At 50.5% G+C, this 23,946-nt stretch overlaps 2 protein-coding genes and 1 non-coding gene across 3 annotated transcripts; all 3 read right to left on the bottom strand.

Annotated features, from left to right (window-relative positions):
- Positions 1-179: 179 nt before the first annotated feature.
- Positions 180-745, bottom strand: CC1G_12927 (hypothetical protein; the record flags this gene model as incomplete). The annotated part of the gene is made up of 4 exons (XM_001831486.2): positions 180-289; positions 342-443; positions 494-541; positions 601-745. The coding sequence occupies 4 exons, from the start codon at positions 743-745 to the stop codon at positions 180-182; spliced, it is 405 nt and encodes a 134-aa protein (XP_001831538.2).
- Positions 746-1,831: 1,086 nt separating this feature from the next.
- CC1G_20153 lies at positions 1,832-1,904 on the bottom strand. The gene has a single exon. It is a non-coding gene; the product is annotated as a tRNA-Thr (tRNA).
- A 15,975-nt stretch (positions 1,905-17,879) lies between these two features.
- CC1G_13165 (metal resistance protein YCF1) lies at positions 17,880-23,845 on the bottom strand (the record flags this gene model as incomplete). The annotated part of the gene is made up of 30 exons (XM_001831478.2): positions 17,880-17,981; positions 18,034-18,091; positions 18,144-18,234; positions 18,282-18,306; positions 18,360-18,485; positions 18,538-18,656; positions 18,705-18,795; positions 18,843-18,896; positions 18,951-19,014; positions 19,066-19,220; positions 19,276-19,621; positions 19,672-19,851; positions 19,904-19,962; positions 20,013-20,550; positions 20,604-20,781; positions 20,825-20,895; positions 20,947-21,008; positions 21,067-21,140; positions 21,192-21,271; positions 21,323-21,417; positions 21,473-21,736; positions 21,787-21,939; positions 21,993-22,092; positions 22,148-22,244; positions 22,294-22,387; positions 22,441-22,612; positions 22,662-22,940; positions 22,994-23,127; positions 23,181-23,513; positions 23,633-23,845. 30 exons carry the CDS (start codon positions 23,843-23,845, stop codon positions 17,880-17,882), a joined length of 4,407 nt encoding a protein of 1,468 aa, XP_001831530.2.
- Positions 23,846-23,946: the final 101 nt, after the last annotated feature.

Below are 23,946 nucleotides of genomic sequence, written 5' to 3'. Positions count from 1 at the left end.
AAGCCCAGTGTATATCCTTAATCTGCCGGTATACGGTATCAAGTATATACTACGTTCAACTTCTCTCTGACTCGATCTTGGAGTTCGACTTAGTTGACGACTCTGGGCTCGGTCTCAACTCATATGACAGAATAAATGACCGCCGGTTATGAAGAACACGGTGCCTAGCGGCTTATCAGTCATTTATCGAGATGATCGCTCAGACAATTAGAACTAGTCTGGCGGAGGACTATTCGTGATTTTTGAAGGGTCAAACGACCCTCAGGCGTAACACCATGATAGTCAGAAGCTACTCAAGATTGGTCAGTAAGGGAGGGACCTTTGGATTCTGCTCGACCTACCCGATGCACATCCACCCATGTCCAAACCCGCAGCTTCCTTCCTTGTATTCAATCCCTCCGCCTCCTGGATTGCATAGCTGCTGTTGGTCGTCCTTGTGATACCTGGAGGTGAATGCGGGTTCGTCTGGTCCAGGGAGCAGGGGACGACCTACCAAAAGGGTTGTGTTTTGCGGAAGGTTGAGAGGTTTTTGTTCGACGGGCTAAGAATATAGAACAAAGGGGTCAATTACCATACCAAAGGGTGAGTTGGAGCTCTTACCTTGCTTGGAGCCATGAACAAGTGGGTCAAGGAGTTTTTTAGGGATGTGAATACCACGAGCTTTCTGTGAGCTGCCTCCCTTCAAGGTGCCCATCTCGGATAGAACAGATGGGTCAATATCCTGCTTCGACTTGCAGGCACCCATGTGAAGACCGAGCCTTGCAACGAGAACTCATCGTTACAGTAGGGGCACTTCCCCTTTCCAGCAGCAGCTCGCTGCCGTTGGTGGCTTTCTTTGGTCATGGAGAGGAGGGAATGGGAGGGATCAAGTTGCCCACAGCCACCAAGTGACAAGGCGAACCTTACCAACAAGGCGGCCATCTGATGATCACCGGGTTCCCACTGACAATGGGCCCAATTTGGGATTACAACCGCGGGTACAGACTGATTATCATCACCCAACACCTTGTGAGCCTCCCTTGCCGAATAATTATTGATAGGTGGCATTACAAACGCGGCCTAGAGTGGAAAGACAGTGGTGCTACCTTATCAGGCCGTACCCTCCATATCAGCCGGATCCCGGCCTTGCCAGGTACATCACAATGCGCCGTCTGAGCCTAATTAGGCAAGTTACCTAATAAGGCGCCCTCAGGTTTTGCGACATAGGTCACACTCTCATGTTTTCATGTGAGAATTGTTGTATGTTCTAGTATGCTAGAACATCAAATAAAGCATTCTATGGCTATATGTTATTGAGGTTGCAGGAGAGCCTGGTGGAATGTGCTGAATTTGAGCAGGTGTCCCAAAGATTGAATTCAGGTCATTTGATACAGTTTGACATGTGTGTGACAAGTGTGACAAGCATGTCACCAACCAATCGCCGTTGTATTTTTGTTTAATCACAAATCCTCATCCCCCTCATTGAGAGGGTCGTCCTGCTCTGATTCCTTGCCATCCAGCTCGCGTTCAACTTCAGCAACAATATCCTTCTTCAACCGCCTCCTTGGCACCTTGGGAAGGTCACCCTTCCTGCACCTGTTGGCCAACAAGTGTGAGCATTCTTTAGCATGCTCAGCTTTTTGATGCTCCCATTCCTCGGTCTCCTCCTTCCATCAAGTGTTCACTAATTCCAGCTTCGAGCGCTTGCCCGCCCTCGCCTCTGCCTTACGTCGCTTATTCTCTGCTTCTTGTGCCCTACTCGCTGCCTGAGCCACCATGGCTCTTGTGAATTCGTCGCCGGTTAGACACCTCCCATGGCCTTGAGGAAACAAAAGGTGTTAAAAGGGAAAAGTGACCACATCCGGATTTGAACTAGAGACCTCCTCTACACATGAGGGATGCTCTAACCACTGAGCTATATGGTCTTGTTCAAAGCAGGAGTAGGAGGAAGTATAACCTCCTAGGATGGGTGTGAAGGGCTTATGCCACGCTTGGGCTATGCCACAGGTTGGGCTTATGCCACATGTTCAGGGACCCTGACCATGATCAGAGAGTGAAGTCAACAGAGTGACATATTCACAATCTAACAAAAGGGTGCAGTCGTCCTTCTTCTTCTTCTCTCATGCTTCAATGACCTTGTTCTGTGCATGAAGGTGCATGTCTTGGACAACAAGCTGAGCATGTGCACCCTCAATTATCATGTTTCAGGCCTTGAGATGTTGCTCTGCATGCTGAAGACTTTGCATGAGTTCTGTTATCTTGGTCACCATTTGTGCTCGAGTCTGATGACCCTCTGTTGGCGCATGGATTAGGGACCAGTTGGGCTCGGGTAGGGGAGGGGGAGCTTTGAATACAGGGTTGAAAGGGAGATCAGAGGAGGTGATTGGGGTTTTGGAGGCCAGGTACGAGGCACTCGTTTGGGTAAGATTGCCTGCCATGAGCTGCATTCGCTTACTCGGAGTAAAGTCAAGGTTTTCCCATTCATCACGACACTGTCTTGAGGAAGTGGAGGGTGCTGTGATTGGTGTCAACTGCCGTTGAGATGTCGAAGCCACAGGAGTATGAGGTGGGGCAAAAAGGTGATCAGGATCAATGTTGAAAGTGGTGGGAGGCTTCTTTCAGAATGTCTTTATGATTGCGCGGACTGGAGAAGGTTGTGGGAGGGTAAAACTGGCCTGTAGGGATGTCGTCTCGCTGGGCTTCATCTGCTCTATCTTGATGATGGTTGGGTCATAGGGGTGTACACCAGTTTCCTTGAATGCAGCTCAGATGAGGTTGGGAGTAAAAGAACAAAGATACACAGCTCCAAATACACCTGTAAAGTCACTTCAGTCACCTATGGAAGCCTATCATGAAGATCATATTAATTTCTTCGCTTCCAAGGGTCATGTGACCCCCCTTCCCAGGAAGCTTCCAGCCTCTCCCCATCCCAAAAAAAATCCAGGAAATTCCACCACCAATCCACTTCCAGTTCCATTCCAGCCATCAAATGTGATGCACTCCAAAATTGATGGGAAGCCAACCTGGAAGCTCCAAAATAGTACCATTTTCTGGAAACAATAAACATAGATGATCAAATCAAATTCTGATTGACAATGAGTATGACATCATTTGTTCCTGTTCCTGATTATTGTGACATCATGGTGCCCGATGATGTCAATCATTGATATCATTGATTGACTTCCATCACCAGAAAGCCAATCTTATCTTAATTAGTGTGATGTCATCCTTCTCCTCCACCAGTATTTCATCCATATCTCACTCATTTCTTCGCTTTTTTGAGTAAATTCTTTTTGATTCAAGTGTGAACGATCATTGGCTACAGGTATATATTATATTTGTATATACCCAATGATGAATAGATATTCAAAATTCGACCTTTTCAAGCATTCACACTATTATGTCACATTTTTGGTGGAGAATATGGATATATCTTCCTCATTTCTTCACCTTTCTTCTTGGAATCTTCATTGAAATAATCTAGAAATATGTCCACACATATACTAATGCACTTTTTCCTTGATAAATAGACTTTACCCCACCAAGAATTACAAAAACATGCAAAAATGCGCACCAATAGGATGAAGTTGAGAAAACACCATTAGCTCTTTAACTACATAATATAAAGCCCAGAAGACTCTCTATACAGTTGTATAAACCTGTTTCATCAGCTTGGAATAAGATGCAACCTCTCCAAGACTCACCATTAACTTCTCCATATACCCAGTAAATTTCAATGTTTTTCGCATTTTCACCCATTTCATTATGTTCATTGTCCCATACAAAATATACAGATTCAAAGCCTTGATCAATAGCTACTGAACCCAAAAGACTGGTTGAGAAATGACCCAGTGTCTCTGGAGATATGGCAGATATACCATGTTTTCACCAGATGATCCAAGTGTTAGACTCTACGGAACTGCGGAGTCGAAGGGACCTTGGCCTCAACATATTGCGTTGTGCCCACGCTGGTGGTATATGGTCCAACCCGAAAGGAGAGGGGAGGATAGGGAGAGAGAGACGCGCCTTACGGCGGAAGACGAGGAGAGAGAGGAGAGAGCCTTGCGGAGCGGAATCAGGAACACTGTACGGAGGTGCGGAGTATGCGGAAAGCTCTAGCAAGCCGAAAGGCTCAAGACTGGACAGAGGGGAAGTTCTGTATAAGTCTGAATCGAGATTCCGGATGAGTATCTACTACAGAAATCTAGCTAGCTTATATATCTGTAGACACTCTGGATATACTCTGGGACAAGTCTGGGACAAGAGATAAAACTGAGTCATAAGAAATGCGGAATACCGCGGAATGCGAAGAGGATGAGTAAGATGATTCTAAAGAACAATAGTAAAGCAGAGAATGAAGTCATAAAGAAGTATAAAGGATCACATGCAGAGTCTGGGCGCCTAGAGGGCGGTTACGAGGTTTCTCCGCAAGGTCCGCACCGGCCCTCAGTTGCGGGCCGTGTCATACCGGCGGCGCTCTGCATAAATGCGGAGCGGAGTGCCTAGCGCCCGTAAACTCAGCATGCGGATCGACTGCGGAGCATGCGGGAGTGCGGAGGGAAGGGTTGCAGAGATATGGGAATGTGGGATGCGGAGAGGTGATGGCGAAGTGCGGGGATGTGCGGGGTCATGCGGGATCATGTGAGATTGTGCGGGGAGTGTGGGTCAAGGCTGGTGGGTTGTGGGTGGATGTTCGAGACCCTAACAGTACCTCCCTGTTAAGGCCGAGCCCTCGAGGCTTGTGTTAGGACTCGGTCCATGCACAGAATCTGATGTCCGCATTTTGCAACTCGGCATCATCAGCATGCTTGTGACTCTGCAGTGCGTTTGCGGAGGAGTATAAATAATTTCTTGTCCTCTTGAAGTGGAAATATAGAAAGTGCGGACAGGAAATGAAAGTGAGGAGAGAGAAGCGGAGGCAAGGGAGAAATTGAAGCGTAATGTGCGGAGTAAGGGAAGGCATAGTGAAGTGGAGGGAAATGGAGGCAAGTGGAATAAGTGGAGTAAGTGGGAACATCAAGAAGAGAGGAATGTGGAACAGGAAAAAAGGTCAAACAGGTAAGGCATAGAGGAGCGGAGGAAGCATAGAGAGGAAAGGAGTAATATGGAACCAGGAATTTGAAAAGAAAGAAGCGGAAGAAACAGGATGCGGAAAATTGCGGAGAACGGAGGAAGCGTAAAAGCGGAACTTGGAGAATAAAAGGATACAAAGAAAGGAAAGAAGAAATGCGGAGTCAACTGCGGAATGCGGGGGATTGCGGGGATCACCAATGAGGACCAGGCTTGTCTGGGTACCTCTTGTGGAACTCTCCAACGATCTCTTGAGTGTGTTCAAGCTCTGTGGCAAGGAGCCAGCTTCGTTCCTCGTCCGTATTCTCGTATCCGCGCCACCGCACTTCGTAGAGGAGCTTGCAATGTTTGCGGCGACGATCCAATTTGGAGTCGAGGATCTCCGCAATCTCGTATTCTAGTTCCCCATCCACCTCGATTGGAGGCGGAGGCGGTTCGTGGCGATGCGGAATCTGAGAGGTGTAATGCGGTTCGAGCATTGAGACGTGGAAGACAGGGTGAACAGCGCGGAGAGAGTCGGGGAGGCGGAGAGTGTAGGAAACCGTTCCAACTTGGGCAATGATCTCGTAAGGGCCAAAGTATCGTTCCGAAAGCTTCTTGGTAGGTCTGGTCGTGCGGAAGAACTGGGCCTTAACGAAAACTCGGTCGCCCACCTTGAAGTCTGGCGGAGGTAAGCGCTTCTGGTCCGCATAGCGGCGTGCGGACTCCTGCGCGCTGGCGATACTGGTGCGGAGGTGTTCGTGGAGCTCCTGCAGATCGACCGCAAAGTCGCGGGCTCGCGGAACTCGCAAGATCGCGTTCAGGGTGAACAGAGATGTTCGGATGATAACCCTTATTGGCGAAGAATGGCGAAACACCAGTTGTGGCACTAGGCGCATTGTTGTACGCAAACTCCGCAAGTGGGAGGAGTTCATGCCAGTTGTCCTGCTGGTAGTTACAGTAGGTCCGCAAATACTGCTCAAGCGTCTGGTTGACCCGCTCTGTCTGTCCGTCTCCTTCTGGGTGATAGCCGGATGTGAAGTGGAGCTTCATGTCCAGGGCTTCCCCCAAACTGCGGAAGAAGTGGGAGACGAATTCGGAGCCGCGGTCGGAGGTTACATGGCCAGGAACACCATGTTTGGAGAAGACATGGAGCACAAACAGTCGCGCAAGCTCTGCGGAGGTGAGGCGGGAGTCTGTCGGAACAAAAATGGCTTGTTTGGACAGTCTATCCACCACCACCAAGATATCTGTGTATCCGCCGGATGCGGGGAGCTGTTCGATGAGATCCATTGAAATGGAGTCCCAGGGGCGGAGTGGAATAGGCAGGGGGCTTCAGCAAACCATAAGGCTTGTGACGCGGAGACTTGTTGCGCTTGCAGACTGTGCAGGAGCGGACGTAGTCCGCAACAAAAGTGCGGAGTTCCGGCCAGACGTAGTCGCGGCGCACCAGCTCAATCGTCTTGTTCTTGCCGTAGTGTCCCGCAAGCGGATGGTCGTGTTTGAGCTGAAGTACGCGGAGGCGGAGTGCGGAGTTGTCCGGAACGTAGATGCGTCCGTCCTGGCGGAGTATACCATCTGCGGAGAGAGTCCAGCAAGGGTTGGAAGGTGTGGGGAGGTGTTTGGAAGCGATTTCGTCCGTGGAGTAAGCAGCCTTGATGTCCTTGAGGAGCGCTCCCTCATCAACTACGACCGATGCGCGGAGTGCGGGGAGCATGATCGAAGTTGCGCGGAGCGATGCGGACAGCTGCTCATTGGTGAAGATGGGTCTGAAGTTGTGGGGATTGACTGACGCGTAGTCACTACCTCCCTGTTTAAGGTAGACGTCCCAACGTCTAGTGAGGGCATCGGGCTTTGTCCCCAGCTTTCCAGGACGAAAGCGGATGACAAGGTTGAACTGGGAGAGGTACTCCGACCAGCGCGCTTGCCTGCGGGTGAGGACCTTGGAAGTGGCGAAATATTCCAAGTTCTTGTGGTCCGTCATCACATTCACAGGCTCCGCAGATCCCTCGAGGTAATGCCTCCAAATCTTGAAGGCCTCGAAGATAGCCAGGAGCTCCTTGTCGTGGACGTCGTAGTTGAGCTCCGCAGCTTGGAAAGTGCGGGAATGGAATGCGACGGGGTGGATTTCGCCAGAGTCGAGTTGTTGGGACAGGATGGCGGCAAGGGCGTAGTCAGAGGCGTCAGTTTCCACAATCAGGGGTCGGTCGGGTTGCCAGTGCACCAGGATGGGTGCGGAAGTGAATGCGGACTTGAGGGTTTCAAATGCGGAACGTGCGGAGTCGCCGAACACGAAAGGGGTGTCTTTGCGGGTGAGGCAGGTAAGCGGAACAGTGATGTCGGAGTAGTTGTGGATGAAACGTCGGTAGAAGTTGGCAAAACCGAGGAAAGACTGTATATCCTTCACAGAGCGCGGTTCAGGCCAGTCCTGGATGGTCTTGGTCTTGTCCGCAGACATAGTGAGGCCTGCAGGCGACAAGATGTAACCCAAGTATTCCACGCGCTCCGCATGAAATTCGCATTTCTTTGCGGAGGCGAAGAGACCATGCTTCCGCAAGCGGCGGAGGACTTCCTTGACGTGCTTGCGATGATCCTCCATGTTTGTCGGAATAGATGAGGATATCATCCAGGCAGACGATGACACTGACATCAACCATGTCCGCAAAGATATCGTTCATGAATCGCTGGAATGCGGAGGGCGCATTGGTCAGCCCAAAAGGCATCACCAGCCATTCATAAGACCCATAACGTGTGCGGAATGTGGTCCGTCCGCAATGCGGACTAAGTGGTAGGCATGCTTCAGGTCAATCTTGGTGTAGACCTTCGCGCGGCCGGGTGCGTCGAGGAGATCGGAGATCAGCGGAAGCGGATAGCGATCTTTCTTGGAGATGCGGTTGAGTCCGCGATAATCGACGCAAAGGCGGAGCGATCCATCCTTCTTCTTGACAAAGAGGATGGGAGTGCCTAGGGGAGAGTTGGAGGAGCGGATGAAACCAGCCCGCAAGTTCTCTTTCAAGGAACTCGCGGAGTGCGGAGGTCTCCGCAGGAGACAGGGAGTAGAGACGACTCGGTGGAAGCGGAGCGGCGGCGTCCAGCTCGATCTTGAGGTCGTAAGGTCGATGCGGAGGCAAGGTGTAGGCCTTAGCATTGCTGAACACGTCGGCAAACTCGTGGTATTCCTCTGGAACAGAGGAGAGGTCGACGGGTTCCGCATCGACTGCTGCGGCGCATGCCCGCACCACATTGTCGCTCTTGGAAAGAGAAATGGAAAAGGAGTGTGAGCCACGCATCGCGGATGCGCGGCGGAAAGCGGCTGCATTGACAAAAGAAATGGGAACTGGGTTGCTGGTGAACGCGCAAGAAGGGGAAGTGGGCGGAGCACTAGGCTCCCGGTGCGGAGAGAGGTGGAGGGATGCTGGAAGTTGCGGAGGTCTCGACGTTTGCGGCGGCGAGTGAGCTCAATGTGGAGGAGTTATCGGATGATTCGAATGAGAGTATCTGGCCTCTGCGCCAATCAATCAACGGATTGTAAGCGGGCAAGCCCAGTTGTGTCCTAGAACCAAATGGATACAGGGCATCCAGGGTTGTGATGAAGCACTTGATGTGGAATTCCTCGCCTGAGGAGATGCGGAGCGTGATGTCCGCAGCTTGCGATAACCAGCGCGATATGGTTCCATCGAGGAGTTTAAGCGGAACAGGCGGAATGTCATAGAATTCGATATTGTGCTTGGATACAAATGCGGAGTCGATAAAACAGTCCGTACAACCCGAATCAATCAAGGCGCGGAGTTCAGCAGAGTCCAGAGAGGAGGAATGAGTTGGGGTGCGGAGAATTGAAAAGAGAATGGAAAGAGCATTGGGATCAGAGAGGGCTGCCGCATTTAGTCGGACCTCAAGCCTTTCTGCGGCGGAGGCGCAGCCCTGAGGGAAAGGCGAGGTCACAGGGCTGCTCAGTGATTTCCCGACTGAGAGGAGTCGGAAACCTGCAGAGCGGACGCGTTGGCCCTGCGGGCCCTGCGGGCGCGCGGGCAGTCCGCTGCGCGGTGTCCTGAGGCAGCACAGAGACAAGGCAAAGGTTTTTCTGCATGCGACGCTCGCGCTCCTCAGGGCGGAGGTGACCATTAGCGTCCAGGTTGTTGTTCCAAGGGCGCTGCTGGCCACCGCCCTGACGGTTGTTGCAGTTGCCGCCTCCAGAGGAGTTAGCGGAGGAGGCTGAGGGCGTGGACGTGGAAGCGTGCGGAGCGGAGGGTTGCCGTTCTTGCAGATGGCGGAAGTTGCTGCGGGAATGATGGTGACGAGAGTGGTTGTTGCGGAAATGTGAGGGGGCGGAATGATGCGGAGTGGAGCTGGAAGAGGAAGGACCAGGACCACCGGAGCAGTGATTGTTGCGGGGGTGCGGAGCAGGGTTGGATCTGCGGTTGGTGGAGTGGAGTGTGGCCTGCTCCTTTTTGATCTCCTCCTGGCGATCCAGGTAGCACTCGTCGATCTTGAATACCTCAACCTGGAGGTCCGCAAGGGTTGCGGGGTTCTCCCGCTTGGAGAGCTCGTTCTTGATGCGGTCGAGGAGTCCATTGTAGTACTGGTCGCGGAGCAGCTCCTCATTCCAGTTGATCTTCGCCGCAAGCTGATTGAAGGCCAGGTTGTACTGGTAGGCGCGTCCGGTCATCTTGAGCGCCTTGAGCTTGCGGGTGGCGTCCTTGATGGGGTCCTTGGGTCCAAACACGCGGATCAGTTCGTCCTTCCATGCGCGGAAGCTCTGGAACCAATCCGGGACTCGAGCGTCTCCGCGCGCGCGGGCGGCCGCAATCTTGTCGCCAAAGTAGGCATAGGCGTCGCCCTTGAGATAGGTGAGGGCTGTTGCGACGCGGTCCGCATCGTCGCGGAAACCGTCCTGGTACCTCCCGAAGTAGAGGGTGAGCTGGGTGATGAAGTTGTCGAGTTTGTCTGGGTCCTCCCCATCGAAGGGCTCAGGGGGTCGTGCCTTGGGGCCCTCGCGCGGCCTTGTGAGTGCGGCCTCCATGGTCCGCGCGAGGCGGCGGTTGGTCCGCGTGAGGCCGGCGAGGAGCCGACTGAGGAGTGTGTCTGGAACAGTCCGGTTCGTCGTCCGCATCGGAGTCAGATGAATCCGAGCTGTCATTTCCATCGTCCGCAGGGCCGCCGGGTGGACCGCCGGGTGGGGGCCTTGGCTCGATTCAGGCTGAGGAGGGCGTACTTCCGGGCCCTGAAGCTGTGGTCCGTCTCCGCCCTGCGGAGCGTCTGCGGGCGCGTTGCCCGTCATCCGAGCCTGGAGGGTCTCCACCCCCGACAGGCGGGACAGCAGGGGGTTCGTAGGGCGGAACTGGGTCGTTGGAGCCTCCCGCAACCGCGTTCTGGAGTAGCGATGCGGTGCGGAGGGGTGCGGGTGTGACGTAGGATAGGTCCGCCGATGCGGGCGGTTCATCGACTATTCTCCCCTCGCCGGAAAACAGGGAGTAAGGCGGCGGTGACAGTGGCCTCCTCTCCCGCGTTCCTGCGCTGACTGTGAGGAGAGTCCGCCTGGGAATTGCGCGAGTGTTTGCGGGTGTGGTCCGTGTCTGGACCTGTGTCGCCATTGGGTTTCGGTAGGCAGAGGCCGAGTGTAGTCGGGCCCAAGGAAGGATGCGGGCGGACCCCAGATTGGCTGCTCCTGGGGCCGCGGGGCGTCAGGTTGGCGGAAGTTGGGTGAAAAGGGATTGTGGAGGGGGTCGTCGATGACAGGCGGATGTCGACGATGATGTGTGGAGATTGAGTAGGAAAACTCCGGAGGGGTTTGCGGACGTTGGAACACAATAGAGTAGTTAGTGCTTCTGGTGCGCATACCACAGCTGTGCCGTGATCCGGAATCTGACTGTTTCAGACTCTACGGAACTGCGGAGTCTGCGGAGTCGAAGGGACCTTGGCCTCAACGTATTGCGTTGTGCCCATGCTGGTGGTATATGGTCCAACCCGAAAGGAGAGGGGAGGATAGGGAGAGAGAGACGCGCCTTACGGCGGAAGACGAGGAGAGAGAGGAGAGAGCCTTGCGGAGCGGAATCAGGAACACTGTACGGAGGTGCGGAGTATGCGGAAAGCTCTAGCAAGCCGAAAGGCTCAAGACTGGACAGAGGGGGAAGTTCTGTATAAGTCTGAATCGAGATTCCGGATGAGTATCTACTACAGAAATCTAGCTAGCTTATATATCTGTAGACACTCTGGATATACTCTGGGACAAGTCTGGGACAAGAGATAAAACTGAGTCATAAGAAATGCGGAATACCGCGGAATGCGAAGAGGATGAGCTAAGATGATTCTAAAGAACAATAGTAAAGCAGAGAATGAAGTCATAAAGAAGTATAAAGGATCACATGCAGAGTCTGGGCGCCTAGAGGGCGGTTACGAGGTTTCTCCGCAAGGTCCGCACCGGCCCTCAGTTGCGGGCCGTGTCATACCGGCGGCGCTCTGCATAAATGCGGAGCGGAGTGCCTAGCGCCCGTAAACTCAGCATGCGGATCGACTGCGGAGCATGCGGGAGTGCGGAGGGAAGGGTTGCAGAGATATGGGAATGTGGGATGCGGAGAGGTGATGGCGAGTGCGGGGATGTGCGGGGTCATGCGGGATCATGTGAGATTGTGCGGGGAGTGTGGGTCAAGGCTGGTGGGTTGTGGGTGGATGTGGGTGGATGTTTGAGACCCTAACACCAAGTAATGTTGCATCGATAGTTTATGTTTATTGTTTCCGGAAAATGGTACTATTTTGGAGCTTCCAGGTTGGGCTTCCCATCAATTTTGGAGTGCATCACATTTGATGGCTGGAATGGAACTGGAAGTGGATACCCTTTGTTTGGTCCACTGGAAGTTCCAAGGTGGAAGTGGAAGCTGGAAGTGGATTGGTGGTGGAATTTCCTGGATTTTTTTTGGGATGGGGAGAGGCTGGAAGCTTCCTGGGAAGGGGGGTCACATGACCCTTGGAAGCGAAGAAATTAATATGATCTTCGTGATAGGCTTCCATAGGTGACTAAAGTGGATGATCATCGTTGGTGGAAGTTTCCAAAACCAAGGAATTGTTGAACTTGCTTGACGTTCTTGGGTGTTGGCCAGTTGGCTAGACCTTCTACCTTCGTGGGGTCCATGCTGAGTTCGTTATGTCGGACGATTAAACCTAGGTATTCGACTTCGGTGGCTTCGAACATGCATTTTTCGAGATTGAGAGGGAGGTTATACTTGTCGAGTTTGGCGAGGGTTCGTAGGGTGTTTTCTCAGCATTCTTCTCTGGTTCTTCCATAGGGCATGAGATCGTCCATATATCCTTCTGTCTTGAATAGTTTGGGGTTGCCGTCGTCTTTGTCAAGGATGTCGTTCATCATATTCTGGAAAGTTGCTGGAGAGTTGCGTTTTTTGAAAAGCATGATGGTCGGCTCGTAGAGTCCTCGACTTGTCTTGAAGGCGGCTTTCCACTCGTCCCCTTCTCGGATCCAGATGTTATGATACCCCCATTTGATGTCCCAGTTGTGGTAAAGTACCGAGACCCTTGGAGTTGATCCATAAGTTCGTCGGTTCGGGGTAACGGATAGGCGTTGGGGATGATCCATTTGTTGAGGTAGCGGTAATCTTGGCAAGGGCGTAGCTTTCCGTTCTTCTTAGCAACGAAGAAAAGGGGTGATCCCAAAACCAGAGACCGGCGGAGCCTTAGAACGCGATGAGCGACGTTGGGCAATAAAAATGTCTATAGGACAAGAGGTCAAGCTAAGGAATACTACTCTACTCTAACCAACTATAAGTACAAGTGTCCTAGATAATCCAGCGGAGAAATGAAGGTAAAATGTGAAGTGTGCAAGAAATAATAAAGAAATCATATGTCAAAGTATTGACCAATAGGAATAATAATGGGGTGAACGTGTTATGAGAAAATGTCCTTAGAATAAGGGAAATGATAAATAAGGGAAGTAGGCTTCTAAAGAACAATGAAAGGAAGCCATAAGAGCCAGCGCTTAAAGTCCATATGCGTCCAGTGGCCAGTTGTAGGGGGATGACGTCATTGTAGGGAGCAGGTTTGAACTGCTCCTTACAATGATGTCATAACGACCGGACGCAAAGTCGAGGGTTCAAACCCGGGTTGGGGCGGAAAAATAAGATAATTTAGGGTGCATACCGGCGGTTCACAACAGCGATGGTGGTGGTGTTTGAGGCAGTGGTGTTTGTTTTTGGTAAGTGATTTTCGATCTTATCGGGATCCATCTTGTGTTGCCAGTCAAGGGTTCCTTTCTTCCAGTCGATGATGGGGTTGGCATGTCGAAGCCATGGGAAACCTAAGATCAAGTCTTCTGTTGCGTACCATCGGATCCGGAAGGTTCGATCATGTAGACAAGCGAGGGAGTCGACAAAATGAGTGATGGCTCCTTCTTTGTTTGGGGTTCCATCTACGTTGTTGACTTTAAGTGGTCGGGGTAATGGGCAAAGGGGAATGTTTCGTTGTTTGGCGAATCTTGTGCTTATGAAGGTTCCTCCTGCTGCGCTGTCAATGAGAACTTTAGTGTCAACGGTTTTCCCTGTCTTTTCACCAATTAGTGTAATAGGAGCACGCATAGTGTGGTCATTGATTTCGGTGACTAGTACAGAGTAAATATCGAGCTGAGGGGAGGTGTACGTTGACTGAACCGCTCCCCGATTCAAAAATCCTCTTGTTCATCGTTCTCGTCTTCATCGAGAGTGTCTCCGGCGGCTTCAAGGATTTTGGCTTCTTCTTCAGGAGAATACTGGGCAAGGAGTCTTCGGATATATTTGGCGGCTTCTCGGGGTGTCTTCTTCTTGTTGTCATTGGAGGTAGAGGGGTTTCGATCTTTGCGTTTCTTGGGGCATTCTTTGGCGATGTGGCCTTGTTCGCAGCAGTAGAAGCAGCTGCCAGTCTTCATCATCCGAGTTCGTTCTTCGGTGGAAATAGTGTCAATGTCCATGGCATCGGGGTCGCGTTCAGAATTGTTTCTGGTGGATCTGGCGAAGCACTGAGGGTCTTGCGGAAGTTGGGTGCATTCCCTCGTTTGCCAAGCGACTTGAGAAGTTTGTTACGCCGATAGACCCGATTGTATTTGATAGCGAGTTTGACCCAGTCTTTGAACTTGTCAGGTTCTCTGACGTCGAGGGAGACTTTGTCGACAAGACCGGGGTCTAGGACGTCTTTGAGGTAGTTGATGGCGATGCGGTCATTCTTGGTAAGGTCGAGGCCAGCAAGGGAGGCCTGTTCTCTGAATCGGGTGATGGTTTGTTCAGCGTGTTTGTTGGGTTGTTGTTTCATGTTGTTGAGAGCGAAGAGGGCTTCTTCTTCTTCTTCAGGTTGTTTGAAGGTATCGTCGAGCTTCTTGAGCAATTCATCATAATTTCCGAGGTCGTGCTTTCCGTTCTTGCGGCATTGTCTGAGATAGTTGGTTCGCCAGATGCGAGCTTCGCCTTTGTCGAGTAGGGCAAGGACAAAGGCAATCTTCTTCTGATCAGTGTCATGCTTGTCGTCTGTGATGAAGAAGAGATCGACGGCATCGCGGAATGCTTGATAGTGGTATCAGTTCCCGTTGAATCTCTTGGGGATAACCTTGCTGTTGCTCTTTGAGTCGTTCTTAGTGGAGTTGTTGCTGTTGTTTCCAGTCATATCGATATCGGAGTCAGTTTCAGGATCTTCTTCTTCTTGTTTGGATGGAGTCTGGGTCTTCGATAAAGTTGGTTGGTCGATGTTAAGATTCTTCAGTTGGTCCAATAGGGTTCGTTTGATTTCAGTAGGGCCCCTCGACCTTGGTGACTTTGTCGCTTTCTGATGTTTCTTTTGAAGTCTTCTTTCTTCTTTCTGTTTGTTGCGTCGTTCTGTTTGGGATTCAAGGGCTTTCTGGAAAGATTCTTCTACGATGTCGGGGTCGAATTCAGTTTGTTCCACAGTACCACAAGGGACTCCCCAGCTGGGGATCTCTTCAGGTTGGTTGGATAGACGATGTGGGCAAGGTTGTCGAGTGCAATGAATCCACTTGCCGGTCGATGGATTTAGATGGACATCGAACTTCTTGTTGGAGTAGAATGCGTGTGGCTGGTTGTAGCAGCCGTAGGGAGGGGTCGAAGGAGTTCGGAGATCGTCGTCTGAATTTGTGGTTGAAGAGAGGGGGCCGCTCTTTCGAAGAAGGCGGCGGTAGAGGAGCCTGTTATTCTGTTACGACTTCGGACAACGAGGACTTATCGTTGTCAACAGTCGTTCGTGAGTTCAAGAGTTCTTGGAGGTTCTGGATCGAAGTTTGGGTTCTGGAGTCAAGTTCTGGAGGCCTGTCGCTATCGCAGACAGAAGAGATCGAGCTGAGAGCGATAGACGTTTTGGAGGAAAGGTTCTTGATAACAGGCTGAAGAATATCTACTACAGAGTGGCAGTATTTATAGTAGACTTAGTGGGCTATCAAGAAGTTCAAAAGGAAGTGGAGGTTAGGGCGAAGGATACAAGAGCGATGAGTAAGGAATATCGGTGAGTACGGAATACGAGGAGGGCGGAGGTGCGAAAGGTTCGGAGGTGCGAAGGGATCGAGGAAGCGAGGACAACGGAGCTACGAAAAGTACGGAAGTCCGGAGGGTTCAGAAGGATGAAGTGCGTAGAGAATGAGAGGATGAAGCAAATAGGGGAGTTTGTAACAGTTACATGGTAAGGGGGAAATTGAAGTAATTTTAAATGCTGGGTGAGGAAGTGTTAGGGTGTTTGATGCACCGCAGCACCTGTGGTGAGCTGTCATGTGCAATGGGATTGAACTGTCATGCCTGTCCTTAATGTGTTTTCCTCCTTCAGTTTTGCACCAAATTATTAGTGGTTTTGTGCTTTACGTGTCATTTCCGTTTCTCTAACAGATAACAGACCATGTATTGTGTTCTCATTGATACCCATTTTGTCAGTGACAGAATAAAAGTTGATTTTGTCCAACATGAGCCTGTTTGGGTGATTGATCCACACATTTACCCCCTCAAAAGTTGATCTTTCTCTACAAAACTTTGGGACTCTGTAGCCGCTCACTTGATGCAGATTCTTGCCAAATTCTACTCCAATCGGGTTTCAGCAGGCCTAGAAATATTCGTTTGCATCAAATAACCCTCCTGTATCAAATGGCCCTACTACACTGTATGCAGGATGCCTCAACACGAGACGATCAACAAGTGGATTTGTCATCAAGATGGGAACAGGAGCAATTAGCTGGTCTGCCAAGAAGCAAGCAACCATGGCCAACTCTTCAACTGAGGCAGAATACATTTCTGCATCATCCGTGGGACAAGAAGTCATATGGCTGCAAAACTTGCTGAAGGAAATTGGATTCTCACTTGATGGACCTTCACCAATGATGGTAGACAACCAGTCAGCCATCAAAGTCCTTTGAAACCCAGAACGACATAGCAAGATGAAGCATATCAACATTGAGCCCAACAAAAGATATGGTAGCTGATATTCTAACTAAACCACTCCATCAAGATGATGTTGAATGACACCGGATCACACTGGGACTCAGGTCGTTCTCTAGTGACATTACATTGAGGGGGTGTGTTGGAATACAATGCACATGTCACATCTATTCCATTTATGGGTACAAGGATGCCCAATTATGTATGAACATTTCATGTATCCTTCCTTATACAAACACTCTGTTGTTCTCTGCTCTTGGATATATTAAGTAGTTCTGTTTTTCTCATATAGCCCTTGTTCCCAATTTGGACATCTTATTGTTCTACCATATATAGACATCTCTTTGTCTCCAGACATATATAGGTAGTGACTGCGAGTGGGAGTTCCTCCATTGAACTCTTCCCTACTTACAGGTATGTCCTCATTGTATTTATCTACATTTATATTAATACCATCAAACTCTTCCCCACTTGCAGTGGTACATCGTCTTACATGTTCAATAAATATCTCTGCTGATGTGGTCAAGTTAAAGGTATAAAATAATTTCCAGTTCTTTTCCTTACTGTCCTGGACATTCAGTGTGCAAGCAGCTACTGGCCACAAGTTACTAGAGGGGTGAGTTGCCTCAAGTTGCCCGTCCTATTCTCTCCTAACAAGAAATACTTTTGGATAAGCTAGAAGAAATTCATGATACAGTTGTACATCCAGATGATACTATCATACATCTAGTGAGTGTTCCTCTTCCTTGCTGCTTACAATGATGAAACCCTGTCTACGGCGCAGCATTCAACTGGTAGCTATTCCCTGTTTGTTATTTTTTTTTTCCCTTTCAATTTCTCTGGCCAGCTGTATTCTAGTTGTGATAGTACCGTAGATGATAAATATGACACATTTGGACAGCCTCTGGTTTTATCATTTCTGAGTGGATCTGAGCCCCAGTGAAACTCGACTCTCGGCCCATCGTGCGGTATCTTCCCTGATCCTATCAACAATTTTCAAATCGCGTCAGATCTTACGTCGTCTTAGAATTCCCATCGTTCATCTTATCCCATCCTATCCACCTCTTTTGTCTGGATTTCTCTTGTACTTTTCTCTAGAAAGACGACGACAATACATTTTTCTGGCCAATTTAAGATCTGAGCACTAAAAAAGTGGGTAAAATTCCCATTGAGAGACAATACTAGATGACAAAAACACATCCAATTTATCATTTCTCAGACAATCTCAGCGGCGGGGCTCTTGCTGGGATTCAGGTCCGGAAGCACTGGTGAACTGGATCTAAGGCTCTGGTTCAGCTCAAAATCCCCTGAGCCCAAACCAAACCGGACCATGGACAGTCCAATGAATCAAGGTAAGGCTAACACAAATTTCAATTTTAGTAATAATAATTAATCTGGCCACCGGCCATGCATAAAACCTGGACAATAGTGATCATATCCGACGATACTCAACTATGGTTCTGGAGCCTGAATGAGACCTGCTTCCTTCACTAGCCCATAGAACCGCGACGACACATCTTGCAACAGAGTCTTGGGACTCTCAAATTCCGCAACCTGGACATATATGAGTATTTCGAACACAATTATCATGTGTCAGATGAAGCACCTTGCCCGCATCCATAACAATCACACGGTCAGACTCAATGATGGTGTTCAGACGATGTCTGGGGCATGTTTTAGTGAATATAGACAAGCCCAAAAGGATGATGAACTTACGCGATTGTCAAGATAGTGACAGTCTTAAAGGCCGGGCCGCGAATAATCTCTTGGATAGCCTTGTCGGTGTCCAGATCAACAGCCGAAGTTGCTGTGGATGGTTAGTATATTGCAAATGGAACGCAAACAGTCTCGTACCCTCATCGAGAACCAGTATTTTTGTCTGTGAAGAAAGGGATAAGTCGTCGAATAGTCGGTAGCAGGTAATCAACAAACCTTTCGCAAGAGAGCTCGAGCGAAACAAAGCAGCTGCCTTTGGCCGCTCGAAAGCGAGGACCCGCCTTCTCTGACAGCAGCATCTAACTGACCCGGTATCTGCATGATATGCTCCTTCAAATGTGCCTAATAAATAGTTAGCCGTGGGTACAGCTAATCTGAGAAACAGCAACGAAACCTGTTCAAGCGCCCACCAAATATCAGGGTCAGAGTACTGCCCAACTGGATCGATATTTTCTCGAAGAGTTCCCTCAAACAAGTCCGGTGTCTGGGGGACGATGGAGATAGCCGATCGCACTATACGCCGGATTAGAGTCGCCGAACACTGGGAAATGGGGTACGCACGTTCATAAAGGCCTAGCTTGGTGATGTCTACATCATCGATAAAGATCGTACCAGACGCAGGCTCGATGATGCGGAAAAGCGCCAAAAGAAGCTGAGGGAGAGTGAGTAACACTCCGAATTCATATTCGAATGCCCTACCGATGACTTTCCAGCCCCAGTCCTTCCACAAATTCCAATCTTTTCGTGCGGTTTCTGAGGACACGTTAGCAGAGCACACAGAGCATCCCGCGACCAGTGATCACTTACAATATCTAGGGAAACATCCCGTAAGACGAGGTCCAACCCAACGCGATACCGTGCAGAGTAGCCACTGCAGAGAGTTACGCTCAGCCTTCACTATGCCACCTTTGCAGTAACTCACTCGAATCGGATCCCCCCTTTTGAAGGCCAGCCGGAAGGAATAGTGACAGCGGATTCCTCGTACGGCGCCTCATGCTCTACGTCAGTCTGGTGCAAGATACGCTCGACGCTGACGATGTTTTGCTCGACCTCGCTTGCTGACCGGACAAGCCAATTCTAGGCAATCGAGGTCAGATGATCGGGAAGGGGAGCAAAAAAAAAACCGACACACCAGCGACGATGTCGTATTCAGGGCGTACGATAGCACCAAACCGACCAGCCCAGCATCCACACCCGTGGTAATCAAAGCCCACATGGCTAAGAGAGCGACGACAAAGATAATGACAGCACCGACAAATTCGAGTCGGATGGCAAGCCATCGGTTAACTGAGATGCTAGGAAGGTAGCATATTTGATTTCTGTCGACACGGTTATGGTTGATGGACGAAAAGACTCGCTGCTGGTTGAATGCTCGAATAGTCGAAAGACCCGCAAGGGATTCTGAGAACCACGCGAAAATAGGTGACCGGCTGACCGCATCGAGTCGCTTGAGTTCTCGCGATGTGGCCAGATAATACCTGATTGCCAATGAGACTAGTGGTCAGTTAAGAATTCGGAAGCTACGCACTTCATCACCCTCAAGTAAAACCAGGCCAACGGAGGAACGACGAGCAAGAAGGGAGGGAAACTGAAGCCAATGACGATGATAATCGAAAGTGTGACAGCCGATGTACGACACAGGCTCTGAATGACACGTGCAAGGATCTGGTCGACGACATAAGTATCCCTCGAGAACAGATTCAAGATCCTGTTTCGATTGATCAGCCACCTCACACTAGTGCAAAAGCAATCCAACACACCGTCCAGCAGGCGTCAACTCGAAGAACGTCAAGGGTGCTCGCATCAACGAGTACAGCATCTAAAATCCAATCAGTAACAATTTACACAACACTTGACCAAACGACCTACCGAATCGTGCAACATACGTGCACTCCTCAGTGCACAATATACCCACATGATCATCGACGACAACCCTCCGAAAATACTCGATCCAAGCGAGAAGGAGCCGTAGAGAATGAGGTACTTGAGCATACCCACATTGCTTCCGGTTTCACGGTTGTGCTCGCCCCAGTACCGAAGGGTAAGCGTAGCCAAAACTGACGCCGCTTGTTGTCCAACAGTGACCAAGAGGAAGAGAGAAAAGCCGATCTTCGAGGCAGCCTGGATGTAGGCCCTGTAGACTTCGACCTTGACACTACCCTTTTCTTGATGCTCCTTGGTGAGGCCAGGCGATGCACTATCCTGAAGGGTTGAAATAGCGGCGATACGTGCTTTGGGGAAGCTCGCATCTCTCCGGACCTTCTCGGTGAGAATAGTCGAGGTTGCAGGGGGGGAAACCTTTCCATTGCTCGAATCTTCCGACATGACCGCTGTTTCCGGTTCACTGGGAGGGAAAGGCGTCGAGCTGCCCGATGCGCCGGACGAATCGCCTCGACCATGACCCTTACTGAACAGATGAATGAGCCTCAACGGTCGACATTGTAGATAAACCGCTCTTACACTAGCTTCGCGATCTCGGCCTCTGGATTCTGCATGAGCGAAGTGTACGTCCCCTGCTCCAGAATGATTCCTCGACGAATGAACGCGATGTGGTCGAATTGATGAACGAAAGCGACGCTGTTGGTCACGAAAACGCGAGCCTTGTCGGCGAGGATACCATTGGGCCCAATAACATTGTCTGAAAAACGATGAGTATTAGTCGATACTCTCATTCAGCCTACGGCAGAACTTGCCAAAAAGATGTCGGGCGACATGACTATCCACCGCAGCGAGACAGTCGTCAAGTAGAGTGCTACAAGGGGTCAGTTAGCATTGGTCCCATCTGTGCACAACAGCAGCTTACAGATCAGCTCGGGCATAGACCGCACGAGCCAACGCAATTCGAGCGCGTTGACCACCGCTAAGCTAAACGAGTTGCAATACATGAGCCAAACGATACCAGAGTAACTTGCTGTGAACTTACTGTGATACCCTTTTCTCCCACTTCAGTCATGTCGCCGTGGGGCAGCAGAGCCAGATCCGGTCCAAGAGCGCAAGCTGCGGCCAAAATCAGTTATCAACTCTCCCTATCATGAAAGAACGGCCGACCTTCAACGACGAGGTTGTAAAAGGTTTCGTCATACTCGTGCGAGAACAGGATATTATTCCGCACAGTCGAGGAAAGGATCCTGCGCAAACTTCAGTACGGCGTGAAGATGGCCAATCCGAAAGCAACTCACCAAGGATTCTGCGGGGCATACGCTACCGTTCCCCGAATAACAACCTCACCCTCGCGCTTGGTCATGTCACCGATAATCGCAGCAAGCAGACTTGTCTGTCACCACCTCATCAATCATCCGCTCACGACTATAAACTCGAGCGCAACACACCTTTCCAGCTCCCACTCGGCCAAACACACCAACCAACTCGCCCTTTTTCACCGAAAGGTTGATATCCTCCAGGGTAGGCTCAATGGATTCACTGGTCCACATAAACTCGCCACCCTTGATGGAAAGAACCTCGTCCCCTTCCCGTACAGCCGCATCTTCAACCAACTTTCGCGCATCGGGTTGCAGTTCCCTAGCTTCCAGGAAATCTGCCAATCGTCTAACTGATACCATCGCTTCGATGATGTTCGAGGTTACTTGAGCGAACTACAAGACTTCGCGTCAGTGACATCCAATTGGTCCAGGCTAGCACGTACCATGGCGAGAGGGAACTGCAATAGCATGAAAAGCGACATGGCAGGGAAGATGACATCAGAAGTCAAAGGCTGACTTGAAGTGAGAGCAGCAGTCGCAAACGAGCTAAACGCGACCAGGATCGGGATACCGCTCCACAGCAACGAGTTGAGCGACTATCAAAAGAGGTCACTGAAATCCCCCCTTGCTAGACAAAAGTGGAGCATACCGTCACAATTCCGATCTTTCTGAGCATCTTCAGCTCGTGCTCATTCCTCGTCTCAAGCACTCTACGAATGAAAGTATTCTCCCAAGCATACAGCTTGATACTGCATTGGACCTGCATCGGTCGGATACTTCCGCTTGAAATGCTCAAACACACACCTCTTGATATTCGCCAATAGCTCGCTCATCAACCTCGTCCTTTTATCGCGATTCTTCATTTGCTGTTCCTGCATTCTCTTCATGATCCTCGCAATAACTAGCCTCACATCAGTACCCTCCCAGCTATCTAGCCAGACGAGACTCACAAGTATTGAGGGGCACTGAGAGAATCATGATCGCCACACCAACAAACGCTGACCACCCAAGAAGGTTGTACAGTGAAATGAACGCAAGTGTGATCTACAAGTCGCTTGGTTGAGACGGATCGCGGATCCTAGAAGCAAGCTACTCACCTGAAGCGGGCCAGACAGTGCAATCAGACCATATGTGCACAGGTCCTGAAGTCGGGTGGCATCGACCGACATGAGGTTGACAATATCACCACTCGACCTCGACCTCTCATCATTGGACAAAACCAGCGCCTTTTCGTAGATAACCGTCACCAGCCCGGCCCTCACGCGCATCCTACATCCAACATCAGCTTTGCTCAACCGAAGCGAGGATCAATGCATACCCAGTCTCATAAGTCCTCTGGAAGTACTGGTTGAGGGCAATAGTCTGGATGACCGAGGCCACAAACATAATGACCGCAATCGCAAAGCCCTCAAACTTGCTAGGCCGCAGGGGGTCATCGTCTGGCAAGAGCCTCGCACCCTGGTAGTCCGAAATATATGACAGCAGCCAGCGGAGAAATTGAGGTTGTGCAAAGGCGAGCAAATCCTGGATGACTTTCAATCCAGCCGCGACAGCATACGGTCCTCCATATGCAACGAACAAGGCCTTCCAAAGGACACTGGGAGAAAACGTAATCAGAAAGGACTAGCTGGATGAATGATGGATACATACTGCTTCTTCATGGCCCTTTGAAGACCATGACCAAGGTTAACCGACTTGTCCCTCTCCAACAGCGGAGGGAGATCATTCTCGGTTACGTAGGTAGATGCACCCTTTCTCATCAACGGGGTCATCCACCCGAACGTCTAGATCGCAAGGTAAACTCGGTGCGAACGCGTAGACGATCAATGAAACGCACCCAAATGCTATAGATATTAGCTGTGACAACCGGGCTCTCCTCCTGGGCCTTCTCATCGGCCCTCGCGTCCGGCTCAGGCCCCACTGTCTCCACCACCAACGAAAGCAATCCCAGAGCAAGTGTAACTCCCTTGAGCACGACAATTGGCGTAAATAAAGCAAGCTTTGTCAGAACCACAGTCCTGAACCAGAGGACAAGCCCAAGGAAGTAGAGAGGCCAGAAGAGAAGCAGGACGGAGGAAGAAGTTCTCGTTCTAGTATGGTTGAAGTAGGTGATGATGATTGCCGCTAGGAGGGCCACCGACTCGAAGATATAAGACTGGGAAGACGGGGACTGTTGTATGCTGAATGTAAATCCATATTGCGTTCGTGACACTGGTTCCAAGGGCGAGAGCAAGCAATGTCTTGGACTTGTTAGCCAATACGAGCACGGTTGCTAGTGTCTGAACTCACTAGTTTGACCCATAGCAGAGACCAGCTTTTTCTAGATCGTTCTAATGGCTGTCGGGTGGCCAAATGGGGCGTCCTCAAGAGGGCGGTGACGACGACGACGGCGAGCAAAGCAGACAAGAGGCCGCCCTCCTCAAAACATGGAGTGAGATCAAAGGCCCTCTTGTGTGAGATGGGCCACCAGCCCTCTGGGTCGTGGCATGTGGGCGGTACCATTGAGTAGCGTCGAGGTCGCAGAGAGCAACGTCGAGGGCAACGTCAGACCCGCCATCTTTGAAAATGGCTTACTATGACTAAGTTCGGAAGCACTGCCGATC

This window comes from Coprinopsis cinerea, assembly GCF_000182895.1.
Source record: "Coprinopsis cinerea okayama7#130 chromosome 7 map unlocalized cont3.7, whole genome shotgun sequence".
Lineage (NCBI taxonomy): Eukaryota > Fungi > Basidiomycota > Agaricomycetes > Agaricales > Psathyrellaceae > Coprinopsis > Coprinopsis cinerea.
This window is presented reverse-complemented; position numbering and strand designations above follow the sequence as displayed.